We start from the raw sequence: 22,634 nt of genomic DNA, 5'->3' as shown, positions 1-22,634 counted from the left end.
AGATGGTCACAAGGAAAACTCTTTGCAACTTGCTCTCTAGTGCTTCTCGTTTCTTGTTCAAATTTCACACTGTCTAGGAATCACGTCTCAGCTTAGTCATTCCATGACCTCATCCTTTTTCTGTTCTTTTAGACTATTCCTAAGTCCTTAGTTTGGGAATGCGCTTTCTCTCCACATTCCTTCATACAGATTCTTTATTCTGACCGCTTTGTTTTTAAGAACCTCTCTCTAATCTGGTCGTCACCATTTTCCACAATCACATTGCTACTTCTGTTCTATCCCTATCTCTTTGTTGAGTGATCCAGTATTCAGACTATGTCATTACTATGATGAAAGCATTTTAGATATTAATTTCAGAAGCATAAAATACACCCCGCTCCTACTCAGAGCTACCTTTCATCTTACCCCACATGCCTTCACTGCTGTGATCACATAGTTACTACCACCCTATAATTCATCGCTGTAATATTACAAACATTTCAAATAAATACTTTTTATAAAACCACAGCATTTCTTAATTTCGCTGGAAACAATCTAAAGAAAGAGACAATCCGAATGATGACTTTTAAATTCTATAAGCAAACAAACAATTCATTTTTACTGCAGAAGGCTTTAAGCAATTGATCTCCACCAGGTACCACAGGAGCCAGCTGCTTGTAAGTATCTCTTGCACATGAGGTAATACCTAGTAAATGATACCAAGATCTGGTACTTAGCAGTGCGGCCTCCTGCATGGCACAGAAGGCAGCACTGCTGAGTGGCAGACTCTTCAATTGGCAGTCAGCCCAACCAATGGCAAAGCCCTCTATCCAATAACACTCAGTAAGACTGGCAGCATGAAGCCTGCAATATAACCAGTCGCCTTCCTGTAACACTACCTGCTCAAACAGGCCCTGGCACTGTCAGTCTCAGAGCAAGAGAGAGAGTGATTTTGTAACAGGTACTATATTTGCTAGTAGCTGAGAATGATTGTCCTTGATTAACAGTAGCTCTCATTACCGAAGAGGTTTAAACAATTTACTCTCTTTAACAATATTAAGGCCCGGTAAAGCAATCCTAGGTTTCATATTTAATTTCCTTGTAAAGGTGTAAGCTCCCAAAACTGCACTCGACTGGCATGCCCATCATGCCTTAGTTTCTTTCAACAAATTAGTTTTTTTGGTTCTTGCATATTGTCTTCTCACAGCTGCGTCTTTCATAATTTCAAAATTATCAAGCATTTGTAAAATTTAACAAAACCTAAACCTGTAACCCCCACTCCTAGGTATATTCAAGTGGATTTTCCATTTGCTATGAATTCCACTTTGACAATGCATATCCGAAATGTGCATATATAGGGTTTACAATATTCTCGCTCGACCTGAGAATGCACTTAATCCTGAATTTTACAGGAGTAGTTTTGTTTGCTTAGTAGCGTAGTAAACTACCCACAAATTGTTTTTTGATTACTCACCCTCCTCCCAGAATGCTATCCCATTACCGTCCAAGACCCTAAATCCAGGAGTATGGAAAACCCTAAATATTTGCACATTTTCCACACTATTAGATACAAATAATCTAATTCTAACTGGTAATAAGAATGTAAAATTTAAAACTTCAGATGACTTTCTTTGTGCAGGTAAGTTATACTAGTATGCTACGTGACATGTGAAATCGTGACTGAACCCATTATAAAGTTTGTTTTGTTTGTCTTCCTGATTTCTGTTTGCAGCCAGACAGCCAGAAGTCGCTGAAATCCCTGCTTTAGCCATTGGACACTTCAAGATGCTCATACCGGTACTTGGGCTCTCAATGAATGATGTCACACACCTGCCAAGAGACAGTAAGCATAATGCATGCTGGTCATTTCCATACAGCCATTGCATGATTCATAGGAAGCCAATGGCAGCCTCACAATCCAGCATACAAAGGATGCAAGCACTTGTACTAGTTAGGTGACAAAATGCTGTACAATGAGGAAAGATGGCTCTTTTGAGGGCAGCACCACTCATTCTTTTGGATGCGGTGAATTGAGCTCTATTAAATTGATTAATAATAACTTACTGTTTCATATGCTTAGACATGGCAACACTATGAAACATTTCATTAACATACAGGTTTAAGGCACAGAAAACAACTGCGTTATACAACAAAAAGACTGTTGGGTAAGGCAAACATAGCAAGCAGACCAGACAACAGTTTTATATAAAACAAATTCACTTATGATAGAGATAATGCAGCTCAAGTGACCACAAATGCATGTTATCTTACACATGTATTTTAAACCAATAGATGCCAGGTGAGCAGATGTCTGCTGTGGAGGTAGATCACAGATCACAAAGTATCTTCAGCCAAACAATTAGAAAGCTTCCATTTGCAACAAATTAGTTGTACCCCATGTGTGGATCTGAAATATCTGAAGAGTATAACAAAATAAGAACTCTGTATCAAAGATAATCTGCAGATTCTGCAATGGAGAAAATGGTGGGCTATGGTCCTTTGCAGACAATATGTAAAATGGAACAGACAATGAAAAGAATAGAACAAGAAATAAAACGTCAGTTCTACATGCCTTAAGGCACAGTTAGCTGTCCTGCAAGCACTCTCATCCTTAAGGGCCAGCTAGCTGCCTTCCAAGCATCCTCAGTCCTAAGGAAAAGCTAACTGACCTCTAGGCAGCCTTAAGGCACAGCTAGCTGTCCTCCGTGCAGCCCCAAGGTACAGCCAGCTTACTGCCAGTCATCCTTAAACCAGTTAGGTGACCTCTATGCAACCTTAAGGCATAGATCCCGTTCTCCAGTTAGCCATAAAGGAGAAGTACCTGTCTTTGAGGCAGCGCTGTGTGGTACCTGTGCCGTGCTCTTGGACACTGCCATCAACAAAGTTTGACCCAAGATCAAGAGTTTGGAATTGTTTCCATGTACATAACTCTGCAGACCACTTCCTTACAGTAACTGGGCCAATCAATACTTACATACATGTAACAAATTGGTGTGAGAACGGTCCTCTGTGGAAAGCTATAGCCCAAGGATGTTTTTGCAAAGGATAGATACTGAGTTTACTCATTCAAAGTCTCTGAGATGAAAGAAGGACTCACATAGCTAAGGTTTGCTTCTGTGATACCAATCAGGGATTACAGATTCACATTCAGAAAATAGTTTATTTAGACCACAGGTCTCTAAAGATAGTACATAAACACTTAACAAGTAATACATAGATAAAATTGCGATTCCGTATTTGCATTCTCAATTTAGGTAATCGCAAGAAATTGGGATTACCTGAATTGTGAATCTCAAAAACTTTCATGCATTACAGAAGGCCATTTTGCTATCGCAAACAGCCAATTTTTGAGAATCGCACTGTTTGCGATCACAAAATACCTTGATGCATGTGCCCCGAAGTGAGTTGCTAAATTCTAGGCATGGGCTTAATTTGTGCAATTTGGGGTATTTTGTATTATGCTAGTTACGTGGCATTTTCAATATCACGGCGTTACATTGCTTCACATAATTACATGCCAATGGAGGTAAAAAATTACTGCAAATAGTGCAATTCTCTGTAAAAATCTACTGCGTACGCACAGGAACAACAGAATATGAAAGGTGCTTGTTTGCAGTGCTCTTACTTAAATGCGTTCTAATGCCAAAAATTGATGTGAGGATTCATTTCACAGTAAAATTTAGCCCATAGTGATGGATTTGCATTTCATTTAATATAACTGCCATTTTTCTGTAATTTTTTCATAATTACGCAAAAGCAAAATAAGTGAATTTTGCACAGCCCTGCTAAATATTGAGTGGTCTCCACATAACCTCTTACTCTCATAATCTGTTTTCTTCTACCTTGATCCTATTTTAGTTCGCAATTTAAATCCTCATTATTGCAATTATTAGCATTATTTATTGGCCACAAACAAGTAGCTCTTTCCCATATCTCAATGGTAGAAGCATGGCTCTGTGTTACCAGGAAGTTAATTTTAATTCCATTACTACAGCTTGTCCAATAGAGAATTTAGGAAGAGACAACATAGATTTAAGGAAGCATTCCTCTATTTGTTTCAAGGATTTTTGCCATTTAGACAGGAGACTTCTGATTATATACATTTTGAGATTGAGCCTTCGCGTCATACACCTTTAAAATATGTGCGAAAGAAAGTCCAGTGGCATTTCCATTAAACATCTTAAGTGCGGATACTGTGAAAACAGGGCCTAGCTTTTTCAACCTGAGTATTCCAGTTGAAAGTTTTCTGGAATTTCATACCCAATTATTTGTATGTGGCTACTTCATGAACTTTTAATTTACAGATGTACCACTAAATGGCTTATCTTTAGACCCAAATGCTAAGATTTTAGTTTTATTTTCATATTTCTTATTTATTGGTTGGACTCACAATAGTTATTAAACATATCTAGGGGCATATTTGCAAGCCCCTATCTCCACCACAAGAGACACCTTTCTGCACATAAACAACCTTCCCTCAACGCAGGCACCCCTGCACTATGGTGCAAGGGTGTCTTTGTGGGCACCAGGTGGCTAAATTAGTCCCGGCACTGGGAAAGACACAGGGCTGCACCGTATCCTTGTAAATACGGTGCAGCCCTGCTATTCAGAAGTGGCGGAGTGCAGCATTAAGCCAAGGATGCTAACGCCGTGCTCCACCACACCCTCGCAATATGCCCCCTAAGCATATTCCTCTGCAAGCTGATTTGTGTATGGTCCATTATCTCCAAATCAACTGCATAGAGAAGAATGCACTTATTTTCATTGGGAACAATACAGTCTTCAAGAGAGTCTGAGGTAAATCTGCTATGAAGAAGGCAAGTAGGGTAGGGGCTGGTTCACAGAATTGTCCTGGCCCATTATTCAATTGAGTATTTTATGACAGGAGCCTCCTCTCTATATATTTCTACCCTTTCCCAATTAGATCTATATTTTTTCATTAGAATACACAAAACGCCTACAAGGTGGGACACGGACACTACAGAGCAGCTCCTTATGCAGGTTATGGTGCTTGATGCAGTGCTATATTTCATTAAAATGGAAAAGAGTCTGTGCTCATAAAGTTTGTTTACCAGTAGGTGGAGCTGTCATTGTGACACAGGCACCATTATTGATAACTTTGCCAGATAATAGTAGATCACAGGTACACAAGCCATACCATAGTGTGTGGAAGGACGTTCGCGAGTGCCTGCTCCAGCCCACACTCTGCCAACCTAGATTCTGCATGCTGGTACCCTTGGTTCACGTTCTCTATTCCCCTCGGTGGCTGGCACCTTAGTGTGGGTGCTTGAACTTCCCCACTTTCTGCAGTTATGAAGGGAGGTTCCAAAAGATTGCCTCTTCGAATCCATACTCCTTATGTTTACCCCAGAGGGGGGAGGGTTGCATGTCAATATATTGAGTTCCCCTACATTGTAGCCAACCATATTGTCACTTTAACATTGTGAGACATTACATCTTTTTTGGGGGGGTAGACCAACACCACACCCGCTTTTAAAAAACAAGTGAATTTACTGGAGATGGTCTTCCCTTATTTTATCATTATTTACCCCTTATGTATGTTACTTGCTTTTAACTATATAACGTCCGATGATGTAGTGTCCCATGATGTAGTAATATTGGTGTAGTAGTGGAGTACTATTTGCCTCATATTCTATGCTTGATTTGCAACACATGACTGCACGTGCCTCACCCTCGGCCCCTCCCATGCTGAGGAGACTTCCCAGTCCTGCTCCCACACACACAGCCATCCTCTTGGTGGAATTATCTAATGTGTTAAATGTTTGTTTGAGCCAAGAGCAGGGTGGTTGAGACAGAACATTCCTAACACTACTTGTCTTTTTTCTTTCAGTCGACTGTGTCCCTGGAGAGTTTTAGGTAAGTTCAAGTCGTATGGCAGATGGCACTAGACTCGACTGCCCCCATGAAGCACAAATGGATGAGAAACAGCGTCAAAAGCTCAGACATTTGCTCTACTAATTAACAAACTATGAGTGATGCATGTAACTGACATTAAAAAAACTACAGCAAGCATAGAAAAGAAAGAACTGGAATCTTAAAGTAGAGCTCGCTCTGTCTACCAGTAACAGCTGGGTAAGCAAACTTATAGATATGAACAACAAGGAGGAATACACAGATCCAGCATGGGTGGGCACAGCAGCTATGATCAGGTAGAAATTGCACAGGTGGGCAGAACTGTCACTGGTAGAACTCGCATATATGTGCAGACCTGGAATCAGTAAAAAAAGCCCGACATGAGTAGGAAGGGCTGGCAGGGGCATTCCCGTAGGTAGGCAGAACTGGCAAGAATGACACGTGCATCTTTCGCATGAGTGAAAGACTTTTCATTTGTAGGACTTGCATGCCAACATGACATTGGGCCATGCAGGTTTTCCTCTGAATTAAGACAGATGTTTCTGTCATGGATTGTACCTAGACATAAGCACAAGCATGCATGGCAGCCTGCATAACAGCAGCACAAGGGAAGTGCTGCTTTGTGTCAAAAGGGCATGCAGGAATGGATCAATGTAAGTTAAATAGTGCACGCTCAGAGCTGCAGCCCCACAGCACCTCTCATACACCTCAGTCCTAACCTGCAGCTCCCCCATCCCCTCCATTGCTTTTATTGGATCTGGATGCAGCAGCCCAAGAGGGACTTCCTTGTGACTGCTTCGAGCTGGGTCCGTTTGCCTGTAAACTGGATTTTAGAGTAGACTCATGAGCTACTGTCGTGGAGAATAGTTCAATTTGCTTCTCAGAACTGGTTGTTTGTGGCTCTTGGCCCTTTTAGTCTGTTTAAACAGTAGAAGGCCCTTTACGACTTTTGACATTTGTAAGCTAATGAATGCCAAACAAGCAGTGGTAAAGCCAATTGTTCCGGATTGCTTTTTGAGTCCAGATTGAAACATTGAAACACACTTCTACAGTGGAAAACAACCCAAGCAAAAATTGCATTCTGTGTAGAATGCATACACGAGAGAATGAATTTAATGTGTGACGATTCAGTATATTTTTTAGATGGAAAATAGTGCAATGATACACCAAACAGCCACTAGCATGAGACAGAAATACTCCTCTGGGGGCAGTCTAAGCCCACTCCAGGTATGTGTTAAAGAACTGGGAACAGTAGGTCAGCAGACAGCAGTACTGTCAAGGAAGATTTAACAACCAGCATGCTGCAATTAGATTCACTAGAAACCATTTCTAACCAGTCCACTGGAATTTCTCTAGCAGAGTGACAGGGACATAGTGAGAAGAGGGGCTCAGCTCTCCTGATCCTGCTAATATCAATGTATTTCTCTTGCAGGGGATTTACAAGAGCCAAGACCTCCTTTGCGCACTGAAAATGGTGGTCTGGTGGCCACAAAAGCCCCTTTCGAAAAAAACCTGGCTTGCTTTACCTGTTGTGATAACTTCCACGATACATGCTTTATTTTAGTATATCTCTGACTTCCTGAGGTGGTATGTCTACTCTGTATTCCCATTAAATGCATTAAAATCAAATCTGCTTGTCTGTGTATGATTAAAAAAATGAGTCGTGCTCCAAAGTTGCAGGTGTGAATTCACGCCCAGCACAAAACATCTTAGATAGATACAGTGTACTGACATGTGGACAGACATACAGAAACATTGCTGAGCATGTGAAATGTTCCATTTTTCTTTCTAAATTTCACTCTCAACTCAGCCCTGCTAAGTTTCCCAGATCCGCTTCAGTCCAGGTGGCTTCTTTGAATTCTGGGACTTGTAGTTTATTAAAATTTTAAAACAGGAGTAGAAGTTCCAAATGCAAAGAAAAAACCTGGACGAGAGCAGCTCATCATGGAAAACTTGGCAACTGCATCAGCTGCAAAGTGCTATCAGTTCCTAGATGAAATATGTATTGATGCTCACTTGTACAGTAAGATGGCTGCCATCGCCTAAACGGCTTTACTGCTTGTTTTGTTGGGGACAGTCAATTATATAACAATAACCATAACACTTTAAGCTATAATTCTTTACTTTTGCAAATAACTTTGAAGTTTGGTTGCAGCGTACGGCTTTGGTGATCAAACAGCCACAGAGAGTTAATTGTTTTACTATCAATTCTCTAATCAAACATATTGCCTGCTTCAGCATAGCACATATTGCTGACTGAGTCTTCTTTCAGTGCAGGCAAATAACTACTCACTTCAGGGAATACTGTCTGTGTTTGTCTGTCCTGTCCTCCGCTTCTACTTCTAATGCCATCGGAAACCCAAAACAAACAATGTCTCTGACTAAACTATGAGCCTAGAACTGGACGCAACTGGTTCTATGAAGATTTCTTTTCTTATAACAAAATGCATAACTCCAAGGGCTGAGAAAGACAAAAGAAGTCCTTCTTTTCTGTCTTTGCCTCTATGGACTTAAATAGAAACTATGCGATGACAGGTCGGAGTTTTGGTCCTACTAATCACAGCAATCAAACCCTTTTGATAAAAGCATTTTTATTTAAATGTCTTTATTGATTTTCAATCACAGCAACATTTCCTTAATGTCCCAACCCTGTCTTCTGCCAGGAAAGAACTTTCATCTCTGGACACATTCCTGTCATGGGATCACTGGTTTTACGTGGTACAACATTGTAGTATCACGAGTACCATCAAACATGTATAAGGCACATCTGTATTCCCTTGCATCTCTCACTTGGTCTGCTCTGTATCATTCTGCAGAGCTTCCTCTTGCGTTGTAGTTATATCTTCATACCATAATCCATTCCACAGCACCCCTGCTCCCGGTGTATGTTAACTTCTGCCTCACTCCAAATTCTGCCTGCCCCAAACTCCTTAGCCCACCGCCCTTTAGTCAGTAGCTGGCAGATAATCCATCTTCAGTGCAACACATTTGTTAGCCACTATTAATCCCAGTCCACTACTTTACGCATTACTTTTGTGTGTTTACTGCGGGGTACGCAGCCCAGCAAGCATAACTGTAGAGTTGGCTGCAACGGGATCCCTTATTAAAGCACTCGGTGCAATATCACCTCTCCCCCAAAGTTCCATACCACCTGGCAGTCCCACCACGTGTACACTTTGTGCCCATTTCAATCCTACGTTTGGGGCAGTGATCCAATTTGTTGTGCTCCATTCTGTGCAATAAATGTGGCATCACGTATAGCCTGTGTATACATTTATAATAGATATGTGTCAATCTGGCTTTGCTAGTGACTTTCCTGTAACTACTGAGGATACCTCCCCTTCTTTCTGTCCCCTAACCTTCCCCTATATCACTTTCCCAGAGGTATCTTAGTAGAAGCAGTCTTCTGTCAGTTCGTAGGATCAGTAGCCCATATAGAAGTTTGATTAGTTTGCTGCCCCCAAGCAGGTCAAGTAGCGTCTGATTTAGGAGATGTCTGTCAGGCCTGTGTACCAGGCTTTCCGGATTGCCCCTGTCAACCCAGCATATGTTAGAAAATGTCTACTATTGATGCCCCATCAATTGCAGAAGGATGCATAACTGAACAACCTGCCATCCTCATGTAAATCTCCCATGCAGTTATGCATAGCTTCCTTGTTCATGTTTTCCGGAAAGTTTGGGAGAGTGGTCCATAATCCTGTGCACTAGGGTATAATTGTTGCAAATATATATATTCAGACCCTTTCTGCCTGGAGGCTTTGTCCTATATCTCTATGGTTGTTCAGATCTGAATTGGAAATCAAATTTGTTTCTTGCGAAAGATTAAGGGGAGTGCTAACAGTCCCAACAGTCATATCAGTTGCCGAATGATTTGATCTACTGGGTCCATTCCTTCTTACTCAAACCTGGGGACTAAATATTGTAGCTGGATTGCTTCTTGGTAAATTCTAAAATGTGTGGCCTGCACGCCCCCCTTCCCACAGGACTATTAATACACAAAGGCTTATATTAGATTTTCCTATGCCCCATTATAATAGTCTCATCAGGTTGTCCAATCTACAAAAGCAATTTTCCAGTATAGGCATAGGCATATGTTGGAGGATGTATAGGGTGCTAGGGAGTACAATCATCTTACTCAGAGCTATACGCCCCATTATTGACATCTGGAATATCAACCATTTGCGTATACTATGTCAGGCAATAATTTTCCCCCATTTCATTCATAGACTTACGCTTGTTTAGTGCTCAGATAAATCCCCAAGTATTTGAGTGGGGTCAGCCGAAGTTGTATATTGAAAGGTTCGTCCTCATGTTGTATTCTGCATTTATGGAGCATAGGACTGATTTATTTGCTTTCAGTCTGAAACGAGAGTGACGCCCAATCTCCTGAATCATGCCATCTATTTTGCGCCACACCATAGTGCAATTCCTAATGGTCAGTAAGTTTGCATGGTGTGCAAAATAACAATGAATTGAGATATGGCCCCCGATTAATTATCATTGGCTGAGATTAATTTAATCATTCCATCCATCACTTTTTGTATACTTTGATGCGTTGCCCTCAGTGAGTTGGGTATGCCCAGATCTGCACCCCGTGTACACTGTGTTAGTGAGACCAAGCTGTATTCGGCTGATGAATCAGAGAGCGAAATTGGTCCTAAGTTGCTTGTGTTCTGAAACAGGGAGATCCTGGCTTGAAAGTTAGGACAGATCTGTTCCTATTGGAGCATGAGCATGACTGATTTGCATATAGCTGGGTCTAAACTGAGGTGGCATGGTGTGGAAAATAACAATGGATTGTAATGTGGCCCCAGTGACTACCAGTGACTGAGATTAATTCAAGCATTCTATCCAACACTGTTTTGTATCTTTACAGTAATTGCCACACCATTAATTTACTCCCTAATGGCCCTATTGCCCATTAAGATTGGCTGTTTCAATTCCAGTCTGGAGGGCGACTCGGTGTCTCTGGGTTGGGAAGTTTCATTTGGTGCCACACTTTGTGGCATCTTTGTGAGTTCCTCCTCAATTGTGTACTGAGCTTCTGAGTGCGGCCCTAAACCACTCTTGGACTTCAATGGTATTTGGAGTGGTCTCCAGAACAACTCAGCCCTCTGGGTATGCTTATGGTGCCATTGCGTATCTCTGCCCCTAAATTTGTAGATTACTTCAATATGTCTTTTATACAGTAGTGCATCACTGTGCAGGTAGAGTAAGAGGCTCCCCATCCGGCAGCACCAGGAAAGCAGCGGCCCACACTGTGTGTCACCGCAAATCTCCGTGTCCACCCTCCGCTGGGCCCCTTCAAGATGCTCTCACTGGACAGCTCGTCACTGTGGGGCCCACTGTCCACGATTCTCAGGAGACCCTCACAGTCCACTCCTTTACTGCTGCGGCCAAGAGTAGACCAGATCTTGTCATGACTGTGGCTGTCCAGTTCCCTAGCTTTGCTCGGAACTGGTTAGTGTGCAGCCGGGGCCCAGTGGGGTCTCCTGCAATCCCTCCTTGTGTGCGTCATCTCGCCCACTCTGCCTCAGTTGTCCCGCCCGACCCGCATCACTGCCAGGAATGGCAGGTCGGGATCAGTTCCACTACAGCCACCTCCCTGCTCCACTATGTCGCAGGTGGGGCAAGCTAATGAGACGGGGTGTCTAAATAACTGGGTGATCATAGCGGTGGGAGCATGCGTCAACATAGACGAGTATCTTGGCTCCTCCAACAAATGTTAATTTTATAAATACTATAATACCCAGTACACCAGTTCACTTAATGTATGCATGTATTATGTTTTTACACATAAATGAGAAGAAACATATTAGGTTAATTGGATCACATTTATCTGATAAACCTTATTCTCAGATGTACAGTCACTTCAGGCTATGCATCCAATTGCACCCACAATCACTTTATGGTTGAATTCACACCTCAAATGGGCAGTACCCTTATTTCAGTAAACCTAAATGTTTTCCAAGGAGGTCACACTCTCATCCCTGAAATTCATCACATTCTCTTTTGTGACGTCACAAAAAAGAGGTGGTTGATTGAAAGTCTTTGGTCTAGTTATGCTTTTATAGCATATGTAGTAGGTTGTTATGTTGACCGATCATACTTCCCCATTATCAGGGATAAGCATTTGTAACCCAAGTCCGACTACTTTTAACTCTTTGTGCATCACCGGTAATGGGACCTCTCAGAACGCTAGATTTATGACTAAGGGGGTGGTTGGGCTTCATTGCTCTACTGGATGATCTATATGGAGAAGTGGAATTGTCATCTGGTGCAGGTAAAATTGTCAATGTTTCATTAGATAACCTGGTGGATCTGGATCAGCCACAAAGCACAACTTTTGGTGTCAGACTCCACCATGTCAAGAGTGGCGAGAAGTTAGTAATAAGAGATGTGTGGGCGGCCATCTATTTCATAGAAGAAAGCAACAAAGATACCTTTTTATTGTGAAATGGTTTATTTGGAGGAACTGCTTCTGCCAAGAAGACAACTGCTGTCAAGACCTTGATATTTGTCTATAAATTTGTTTTTGTAAATTCTTTGATATTCCAAGCCACCTAATATAGATGGTATGTTCAAGCATTTCCAACTACGAATTAGAAAGCTTTCTTTGATAACAGTCTGATCCTGAGTGGAAAAGCATTCTGGATACGTGGTTAATAACATCGAAAATAATTTGGACTGCTCCGTTGCCTGTTTCCAGAGAATGGAAGGCAATGCATCATGGTTGTAGATATCCAGCTTCTTATCAATTCAATAGTTTTATCTATATTACAATGTTCATTTGAACAAGGAAGGGCAAGTAGTTCCGTTTTTCTGAACTGTTTTGTAAGCATTAACGTGGCAAATGTTTTATTTTCATAATTTGCAATCAGAAAGGTACAAACAAAATTATGTAAGGATAGATAAATTAAAAAAGTACAAATTATGTCAATAATTTAGCCAGAATAAAAATGCATTTCTCAAGGAATCTAAATAGGCACACAATTAATCCATCAGTGAATACCTAGGAATCAATTACATTAATTGGTTGTACAGACGATTTCCTATGTGTTGCCTACCAAATACTCTACAAATATCTTGGTGTCACTGTACGTAAGCAAAAATCAGTGTTATGGGTGGTGATATTCTAATGTCTAATATTCCATTTCATCTTCAACACTGGAACACTGTGCAACCTGGGCCGACATCCAGTTGGTCACCATTTGTGGATGGGTAACTAAGAGAGGTATAATAAATAGCTTTAGACTCTGCCCTTTAATGGATACCAAAGTCACCAAACCAGTGATGAATGTTTTTGTAATTTTCATACAAAATGTGGCTCTGGATTAATTTTTCTAGACCCTCTGGCAAAAATGTAAGCTCAATACCAGCTTACCGACTTGAGTCAGTTTACCTGGTAAACTGCCTCCCATGAACCACTTACATATTACATGAGAATGGTACGTTCTGGGCAAATATCAGTCCTGTGAGACTCATAGAAAAGTTTGCTAATATTGAGTTCCAAATCTCTTTTCACCAAGATTAGGCACAGTCAAGAATACAGTCTAGAAACATATTGTTCTACTTTATAAAGATCAATATCTTATCCTAGTTCATATGATGTATATCGGTATAACTAAAAAATTGATTTAAATATTGGCAAAGAAAGCGATTAATAAACAGAATAGTAAAAAGATAGCAATATTTTAACAGTACTTCTGGATTTCTTTGCACGGAAAAATTGAACCAGTCCCTTGTCTCCAACCCCCTCTATTCTTGCCTCTTGCTAATTTGTCTTAGCAACAAAAGGGCCTGTCCCAGCTTCTAAGGTGGCCTCTCACCTGAGCACCTTAACAGAACAACAGGACTCTTTGTTTTGTATTGATATGGGCGAACTGTGTAGATGTGTTCAGAATGGTATTGCTCTGAGTTGCCTGTCTCTGGCCTTCATGAATGAGGTTTGCATTCTCTGCTTGTTTCAACTGAGTCCCCCAGGAAATTGTATATTTCCTCTCTGCATTACACTGGTGTGTACCCAGCTTAAATTCACTTTTCTAATTATTTTGAAAAAGGCAGGCCTCACATTGAGTGATGTGAAAAGCAGCAATTAACATATTAATATTGTTGCACCTTCACTCAATCACATGAAACGTTATAAATCACTTGAATATATATATGAATTATTGATGCATTATAAAGCTAAAAATTGATATGTTATACTTATGCAAATAATTCTAAATTCAGCAGGCATTTATAAATAAGAAATGTGCACTCAAATAAATGAATGTATGAAATATATGAAATGCAGAGAGGGATACATAGGCAGAAAAGACAAATATTATGTCGGAGGTTTTTAGATTTAATGGGAATGTTTGCTGACAATTATTGCAGAGCAGTTCAAAGATTGCAAAAAGTCTGCAAATGATGACTGTGATAAACTAGGTTGTTGGTTGATTAGGAGGTGAACTCAAGCAACAGCCACAATCCCTTGCAGGATGAACCACAAAAAGTCACTAAATTAACCTGTGCTTAACCCTGGATAGCTTGACACAAAAGCAGACATACTTAACTTAGAGGCAATGTGTAAAGTATTTATGCAGCACGCAAACAGTAATAAAGTGAAAACACAACATGAGTAGAATCCCAAACCAATTTAGAGAAATAGAGTGCATTTTGATAAATTATTTGACACCAAAACAAAAAATATCCAATGAGTAGAACCGGATGGTTTATTTTACAGTTTTAGAGAAAACTAGCACCTAAAAGATCAAAGCGCCAACCGTGGACATCAAGTCAGACGAAACCAGGCAAAGTAAAAAAATAAGCTTGGCCGCAATGGAGTGCCATTCTGATATGAGTAGTGGATTGAGCCCAGTCAGCCCTTACCTTCTGTCTTAGAAACATTTCTGAGAAAAATGTTCTGAGAAGATAAAGTTCAGCGTGGCAAGTTGGCAGGAGGTGTCTGAGGAGGGAGCACCATCGTCGGATAGCCTTGGGTCAAAGCAGTGTTGAAGATTTCTACGTTCCACCGGTAGCCTCCAGCAGGACGAGGCAGAAGGCTGTAGCCGAAGACAGTTCTATAAGGCCAGATACCACTTTGGCGCAGGATCGATTAAAAGAATTTGCTGTTGCGGAGAACGTTGCTGAGGAAGCCACAAAGTCAATCTGACAGGTGATGCACCTCCGGCAAATAGGGGAGCAGGTTGGTCCGGGTTTCCTTCTGGTTCTCAGAGCAGTTTTGGGCCAAAATATTTCCAAGTCCTCAGTTTTGAGGGTTAGCCAGATGGGCACATTATGCACCACAACCAAGGGCCCAGGACTAGTGGGACACCTTTTGGGGGTTCCGTACTAACTCGGAGTGGGTCCAGGTGTGGGTTCAAGATAACAGGAGCCTCTTGCATTCCTGTAGCTCTGAACAGGAGGCCAGCAAATAAGCCCTTGGAGTCACTCAGGTAGTCCTGCCTGCAAGTGAAGATGCAGGGCTCAACAGTGGGACTGGTCTCTGATGGTTCAAGGCATTCTCCAGACGGCAAAGCAGTCCTTCCAGGTTCAGTAGCAGTCTTACAGAGTGCACAGCAGGTCACAGCTACAGGAAGTCCACTGAGAGTCCTTCCACAGGTTCATTAGTGAACTTAAAAGTGTATCTGATGGACCTATTTATTTGTACCCTTGTGCTCTTCTTTAGGAAGGCGCAAGAAGCTTCTAGAAATGTTCTTTGAAGTGCATGGAATTTCCTGACTCTCGTGCCCTGGCTGCAAGCTGGCTGCAGTGACAAAGTGGGGTCATTAGGAACTTTGTTTGAAGGCAGAACATACCCTATTCAGTTGCAAGTCAGACTGTGCTCACCTCTGCCCCCATTCTGCCAGCAGATGGCCCATCGAGGCACACCTAATCCTTCTATTCTGTGACTGTCTGAGAGGAATTCACAAAATCTGTCAGCTACACCCAGTCATGTGACCCAAGCCAGGCTGCAAGCACAAAAACCATAAAGGCAGAAAATTGTCAGCTTTCCAAAAGTGACATTTCCAAAATTGTGCTATTAAACAGGGTTTATTATTACAATTCCAAACATAACATAGCTACATGCTCCCAATTAGGGTCTGCAGCTTATTAAGTCTAATAACGAATCCCCAATCCTCTCCTTTAGGAGTGGTAGGCCTCAGAGTAGTAAAAAACAAATGTAGGGAGTTTTCATTACCAGGACATATAAAACTCCAAAGTAATTTTTCAATCTTTTATTTACAGATCACCAGCCCTATGGGCTACCTAGGGCCTACCTTAGGGGCAACATATATGTGACAAAAGAGGAGTTTCAGGGTTGGCAAGGGAGTGTTAATGTCAATTGAAATGACAGTTTAATGCTACATTCAGGCTGCACTGGCAGACCTGGGTCATGTTTAAATTGCTACGTTAGCGGTGGTACAATAGGTGCTGCAGGCCTACTGGTAGCATTTAATTTACAAGTCCTGGTGTGTATTGTACACCACTCTACATGTGTTTTACTAGTAAATTAAATATGCCAAATATGTATATGCCAATCAAATCAAGTTTAGGGGAGTGATCACAAGAACTTTAGCACTGGTTTGGGGGAAGACCACCCTAAGGCTGACTGGTCTAACACAGCCAAAATACACCTAGGGCACTTGTCTGAGACTGATTAAAAAAACGAAGCCTGGTAGAATCGAAGGAAATTATTTCTTTTGCACCCAAAGTCTCCCATTGATATAGAAGAGGAATTATGTTGTCCTGGGCAATGTTCTGTAGCCATGTTTCATACTGTTGTCCTCCCCGAAAACAATACAGACAGTAATGGCTCAGTTGGAGATATATTTTGACAAAGAGATTATTCAGTGAACTACAATTCTGTAAATATAAAAATTGATATACATTTACCTCCACCGAACTCTACAGCTGGATAGATCCAAATAATTTCAGATGTCAAAATCTAAAAAATCTAAAAAACATTTAACTCAATTGGGTTCCATAAAAAAAGTAAATAGGGTATACATTTGTCCACACTCATGTCAGTATGAATAAAAGTTACCCACAATTAAGAAAATAACTTTTACTGGTTTCACTAAATCAAAGTTTTAAATCATACTGATTTTGGAGTACATGGGATACATACGAAGCAGCGAAGATCAGCGATATATATGTCAACATATGATTAAGCTGTCAAAATAATATGTATCTGAAGCCTTTGCAAACCAGTTAACCAGAGCAGCCAACAAAATAAAATAATAGGTATGGAATTTTCGAAAAGCAGAAACCAGCTCATCCAATAAAAAAGAAAGCAACTGAAGGCTCATACGAGGGCAGTTCCTTGCCCAAACATAACTCAAAAACATTTACTCAACCCTCTCCAAAAAATCCTAAAGACAATAAGGAATAGTGAACAAGAACAATATTTTAATTTAACCCACTCAATGATGGAGAGCAATAGCACTTGCCAATGTTAAAGTAAATGATTTAACTTAAACAATAACAGAGACTGGTTAAGACTAGGTAAGAAATCTATACATGGTGACAGTGTTTAGAATTAGACATAAGGGGGTCAGTTAAAGTCAGGCAGCTGTCCCAGCAACCAGCCAATAAAAAAACTAGGGACTCCACTCCCCAAGCGGAGGACCCCCCACCTAATTCGGACACCCCAATGTGCCTGCCATTCCTAACTTTGCCTGCCTGGTAAAGTGTCTCCACCAATCTAAAAGATGACCCCGCCACCCAATTTAGACACCCCAATGCGCCTGCCATTCTTAACTTTGCCTGCCTGGTAATGTATTTTTTTTCGAAAAGCAATTTCACAAAGCATGTTTTTGTTCAAAATCAAAAAATCAATGACCCTGGCATGCTGGGAGCTACCTCTCTAGGGCTGTTAATAGATTTCCATTTCCAGTACTGCCATTAAATATCTTGGCTTTGAGCAGGTGCAAGTCCGTAGTCTACCCAGGTTGCCAGGTGTAGGTGGTTAATCAAAGTGCCAGGTCTTCAGCTGCTCAGAATTTAATAAGTGAGGCGGAGGCTCTAAATTGAAGAGAGAGGTAATTCCATGATTTAGGAGAGATTTACGAAAGGACCTCCATATCTGTTTCTGTGTATGCGTGGGATGTGTGCAAGTAGTAGTCTGGCAGAACAGAGTTGGCAGTGTGGTTAGTGGAATGTGATTCACAGGTTCAGATATGCGTGTCTAGGTTGTGTACTGCCTCCAATATGCGCATGATGAGTTTCAACTGAGCATGATCATGTATAGGGAGACAGTGGAGCTCCCTGAGGTGTTTTGTTAAATCATTCCTGCGGTGAAGGTTGAGGGTGAGTCCAGCTGCCAAATTCTGGATGGTTTGTAGTCTTTTGGTGAGTTGCATGATGGTTCCGGGGTTGAGGTTTTTCCTATTGTGTCCAATATTTCGTAACAACGCTCACATTACTGAAGGAGTTTAGGATTTGGGCCCAAGAGGAGTCTTACAGCATGATTGAGTCCAATAATATGCTGGGTAAAGGCTAGGTTTCCGAGATTCTCTATGAGGACTGGAGAGGTTGTGTTGGCGTGTTCTTCTAGGTGGAAATTGAAGTCTCTGAGAAGAATAAAGGTGCTGGAGTCGATAATGAGGGGTGCGATGAAATCTATGCCCAATGTTACGCACAGGGTTAAATTGGCTGTGATGTGTAACTTTAAGGTGAGGTGTTCCATGTAACTAGAGGTGGTGTCCCTGAAGATGGAGCAGCACAGGTATCCTTGAATAAGATGGAAACTCTGCCTTTGGGCTAGCACTGATGATCTGGTCTGGCGAATTTGCACCGGCACAAATCGATAAATCAATGCACAAGGCAGAGGTTGGGTTCAGTCATGTTTTGGTGAAGAAAAACAGGTCTGGAGCGTGGTCATACCCTAGGTCCCATATCTCTGGCAAGGATATTTTGTGAAAGTGAAACTCTAAATGAGGTAGCGAGAGTGTCACTATAAAGTGATGGCCCTGTAGTTTCTAATGGCAGAGACAGCTGAGACTGCACCATTGAAAACCCTGCAATTTCACCAGCTCTAATTAGGGTGGGTAAACTGCAGGTTTGGTATATGGTTTATCTGCATCAGCTATAATCTAAATGACTCCCTTACACTTTTGAATTAAAGTTTGAGGGGGTGGTAAAAGACATCCAAAGTAGTATTAAACAGAAGGACTCCTGATTTGTAAACATTGTCTGTGTGGCCCCCTAAAGTAGTACAATCTCAGTGCATTGGAATGCAGCTTGAATACTATGTAATCTACGCTTAAGAAAAAAGCAATATCATCCATATAATTCTTTATGCAGGATGCACCAACTGCAGCATGGGTAATTGGATTGGAGACATTTTCTGTAATAAGAGCGACGTATGTTGAATTAAAAGGATACTGAACTACTAACATAGTTAGGGTTGTCATAGGGACCACATCAGACAAACTTACATCATAAATTAAAAGCGTCTATAAAACAAATGTGTATTGCTAGCCAATTGATGCCTGGTGGTAAAGTTATTCTATGGATAGTAGGATTGATGTGGCTGGTAACTCTGTTAACTAATAGTTTTGTCATGATCTTATATCTTGTTTAAGAACAGCATTCAATCTACAGGAACTTAGGGGCTCATTATGCAAGTCCGCCCGCCACCGTAGTGGTGTTTGGGACCGCCCGCCAGACAAGCGGCGGTCCCACCACTGCTATTAGGATGTGCCCGCCATACTGGCGGGTGCATCCTCGGCCTTTAACATTGCGGGCGGTGCTGCTGGCTGCAGCACCGTCCGCAATGTTAAAGGTGCTTGCACCGCATTTCCCTGCACCACCTGGCAGGCACCATGTGGTGCCTGCCACTTGGTGCATGGAAATGCAGGGGGGTACCCTGGGTACCCCCAGTGCAGCGACACCCCCTCACAAGGGGTCCCGCAACATGCCCCCAAACCAAATCCCCGCCAGCCTTTGGGAAGGCCTCCTAAAACCCACATCCTAATATGGTGGAGTGTGCCTTCTATGCACCGCCACCATAATAGTGGCCCTCCTCCGTCCGCCAGGCAATCGGTGCGATTGCCTCTGGCGTAAAAATGTCAGACGGACTTTTCGTCCGCTGCGGTACCCACTGCCATCCTAATTTGGCAGTGGGTAAGTCACTGTTTGATAGCAGAAGGACCGCCACCACCCACCCGGCGGTGGCGGTCCTTCTGCCATCATAATGAACCCCCAAGATTGGAAGAAGGATTGAGTGGTTTGAAAAAGGTAACAATAATACCCTGACAGGAAAGGAGACCAGTCCCTTGGCCAGCAGAAACGTGAATAAAAGAGTTTAAGAGGGGTTGTGCAACTCTAGAAATAGATTGTACATTTCCTTGGAAAGCTTGACTGTCCTAGCTACTATACAGTAGGAACATGTTGTACTGGATCTCAAACCTCCAACTGAACAATGACAACTCAAAGGCATGGGTTTATCAGGAATGAAATGAAGAAGATCATATAGGTTGGAACATTTAGCTAGCTCATCCTCAGAGAGTGGCTGCTTTGTGATATAAATTATGGAGCACATGCATCATTGTTTGACTCTCGCGCAAGGCTTAGGCTCCAGGAGTGACAGTTTGGCGTGGGGTCATCCCGAAGCCTCCAAAGCCAGCGTTCATTATTTGCTGGCACGCAAGCCTAAACATTGGGACAGGAAACAAAATTAGAGAACATTTTATAAGGCCTCTACCTAGAGGTCAGGGCAGCTGCGTGCAGCACTGGCAGAGCATAGTGAGCAGCCCTCACTTGGCATGGAACACACATGCACAGCCCTTTACTGTAGTTTTATTAATACATAAAATCTGGCACGCAAACTACACGCTCACTTTTCAGAAAGCAGGCAATTCTATTTTAGGGTTGACCGAGCAATCCCCCTCCCTATTTTGCAGTAAATCTGCAGAATTCCGCAGAGTGAAACTCCGCAAACGCCACTAAGGCCTACTTTCTATCCATCACTGTACCCTTTCTATCGATCTATTCCTCCTTTTATCCATTTGAATATGATCCATCCTTTTCGATATCCATTCATCCATCTATCCATGCCAACCATCTATCCTTCTTTCTTTTCATCTACCACTCCATTTTATTTCTCCCAAACTATTTTCTTCTCTCTGTCAAACCATCACCCGTCCTTTTCTCCATCCATCCATCTCTCCATCATCCTACAGCTCTAGATTCGTCTCCCATCCTTCCTTTTTTCCATCCATCGCAACATCTTTTTCCATAGAATCATCATCCATCCTTTTCTCCATCCACCCTTTTCTCAATTCTCTCCACGCACTTTTCTATGCATCCCCTCTGTCATTCATCCTCTCTCCCTCGTTCTCTCAACCTGTTCCTCCCACCCTTACTTCTACTGCAAGAGATCATATTCATAAGCTTCTTGGAAACCAGAGTCTCCAATCAAAGTCAAAAGAAACATCAACAAAAACAAACACGTTTCTTATTACACAGAACTGTCCAGTTTCTAATTTCTAACCGAGGAGAAGGATCAAATCAGTTTTGGTCTGTGCAGTGAATGACCTCTGTAAACTTGTGGGCAGAGATTGTGCAGCCTTTGTTGTCCTTGAGGAACTATCAGTTACCCCTGGGACTGTCGCTCACAACATGCTGTGGGTTAATGTCAGATGCGTTTTCCACAGATATCTTTCCTATTTCTGTTTTTATTTCTTTCCTCACGTGCTGCCTTGATTCAATAGTTTAGGTTTTCTCTCACTGCTATACTGATAATTATTTTACTTTAAAATGCATCTTTTTGGTTTCTTAATAAAAGCATACAGCTATATAATTAAATTCAACATATTATAAAATATAAGCTCTATTCATAAAGCTTAAGATCTACAAAAAATACAGATACAAATATAGCCAATCTCCCACAAAGGGTGTTATTGCAATATTTTCGATTGACTGTGTTTGAATTATTTTATTCATTTGGACATTTCCTCTTGAGGTACACTGATTTAAAGAACAATAATCCAAGTAGTAGCATCAAGTGTTATCTTGGAATTGCTACAGTCATTAATGCCAGAAAGTGTTTTTTTAATTTGTAAAAGAGTTACCCCACCAATTTAACACACTCCGATTAGCGAGACACAGGGACACAGATTTCTGGTTTCAGGTTTCTGGCTTTGTCGCACGCCAGCGGGTGCACCAGCGAGTGTGTGCTCAACAGCTGCTTGTCGGCTCCCTTTTGATCCGGCTTCACCAGCCCCGACCCCCACTGTAGACAGCAACCAGCAGTGGGCAGCAGGAAGTAAGGAGTTGGAAGTAGGGGGCCGCGCTCCTGGTGAATGGCAGATTGGGCATGACAGGTGCAGTCAGTAGCCGTCTCAGTATCTAAGGGTGGGTCAGACCCATGGTGCCTCTGTAGGTGCAGAAGCGGCCGGCGTTAGGCCGATGGGGCTTGCACCCATGGATGGCTGTAGCCCATAGCCTGTAGCCCAAGGGGGGAGTGGCTTGGCTGTCTCGAGGCTTGGCGGTCCTGCACTGCACTACCCTACAGTCTGTATCGGGTCTGCATCAGGTAGGTGCTGACTTGTTGAGACCTGGGTTTGCTCTGTACTTTGCTCCGCTGTGCTACAACTCAACCTGCTTGGCCGGCTTGGCTGCCATTTGGCCACTATTTGTTTCTGTACTGGTGTCAGTGTGGAGTCTTGGTCTCTTGACACAGAGCCTCAGAGTCCTGGAACTCTGGGGGCCTTGAGCCTGACAGTCACATATCAAGCTCAGTAAGCCAAGTTCACTCCTAGACCACAGAGACGTCTACTACTAATGTA

At 42.1% G+C, this 22,634-nt stretch overlaps 1 protein-coding gene across 1 annotated transcript in view; it reads left to right on the top strand.

Moving 5' to 3' along the window:
* The window catches only part of LOC146868517 (olfactory protein-like), a 31,172-nt gene extending 25,316 nt beyond the window's left edge, over positions 1-5,856 (top strand). The window contains exons 5-6 of the mRNA XM_085615660.1: positions 1,712-1,822; positions 5,831-5,856. Of these exons, the coding sequence (XP_085471786.1) occupies positions 1,712-1,822; positions 5,831-5,856 (137 nt within the window). The remainder of the gene's footprint in view (positions 1-1,711; positions 1,823-5,830) is intronic.
* The last annotated feature ends 16,778 nt before the right edge of the window (positions 5,857-22,634 follow it).

This window comes from Triturus cristatus, chromosome 1_2, assembly GCF_964204655.1.
Source record: "Triturus cristatus chromosome 1_2, aTriCri1.1, whole genome shotgun sequence".
Lineage (NCBI taxonomy): Eukaryota > Metazoa > Chordata > Amphibia > Caudata > Salamandridae > Triturus > Triturus cristatus.
This window is presented reverse-complemented; position numbering and strand designations above follow the sequence as displayed.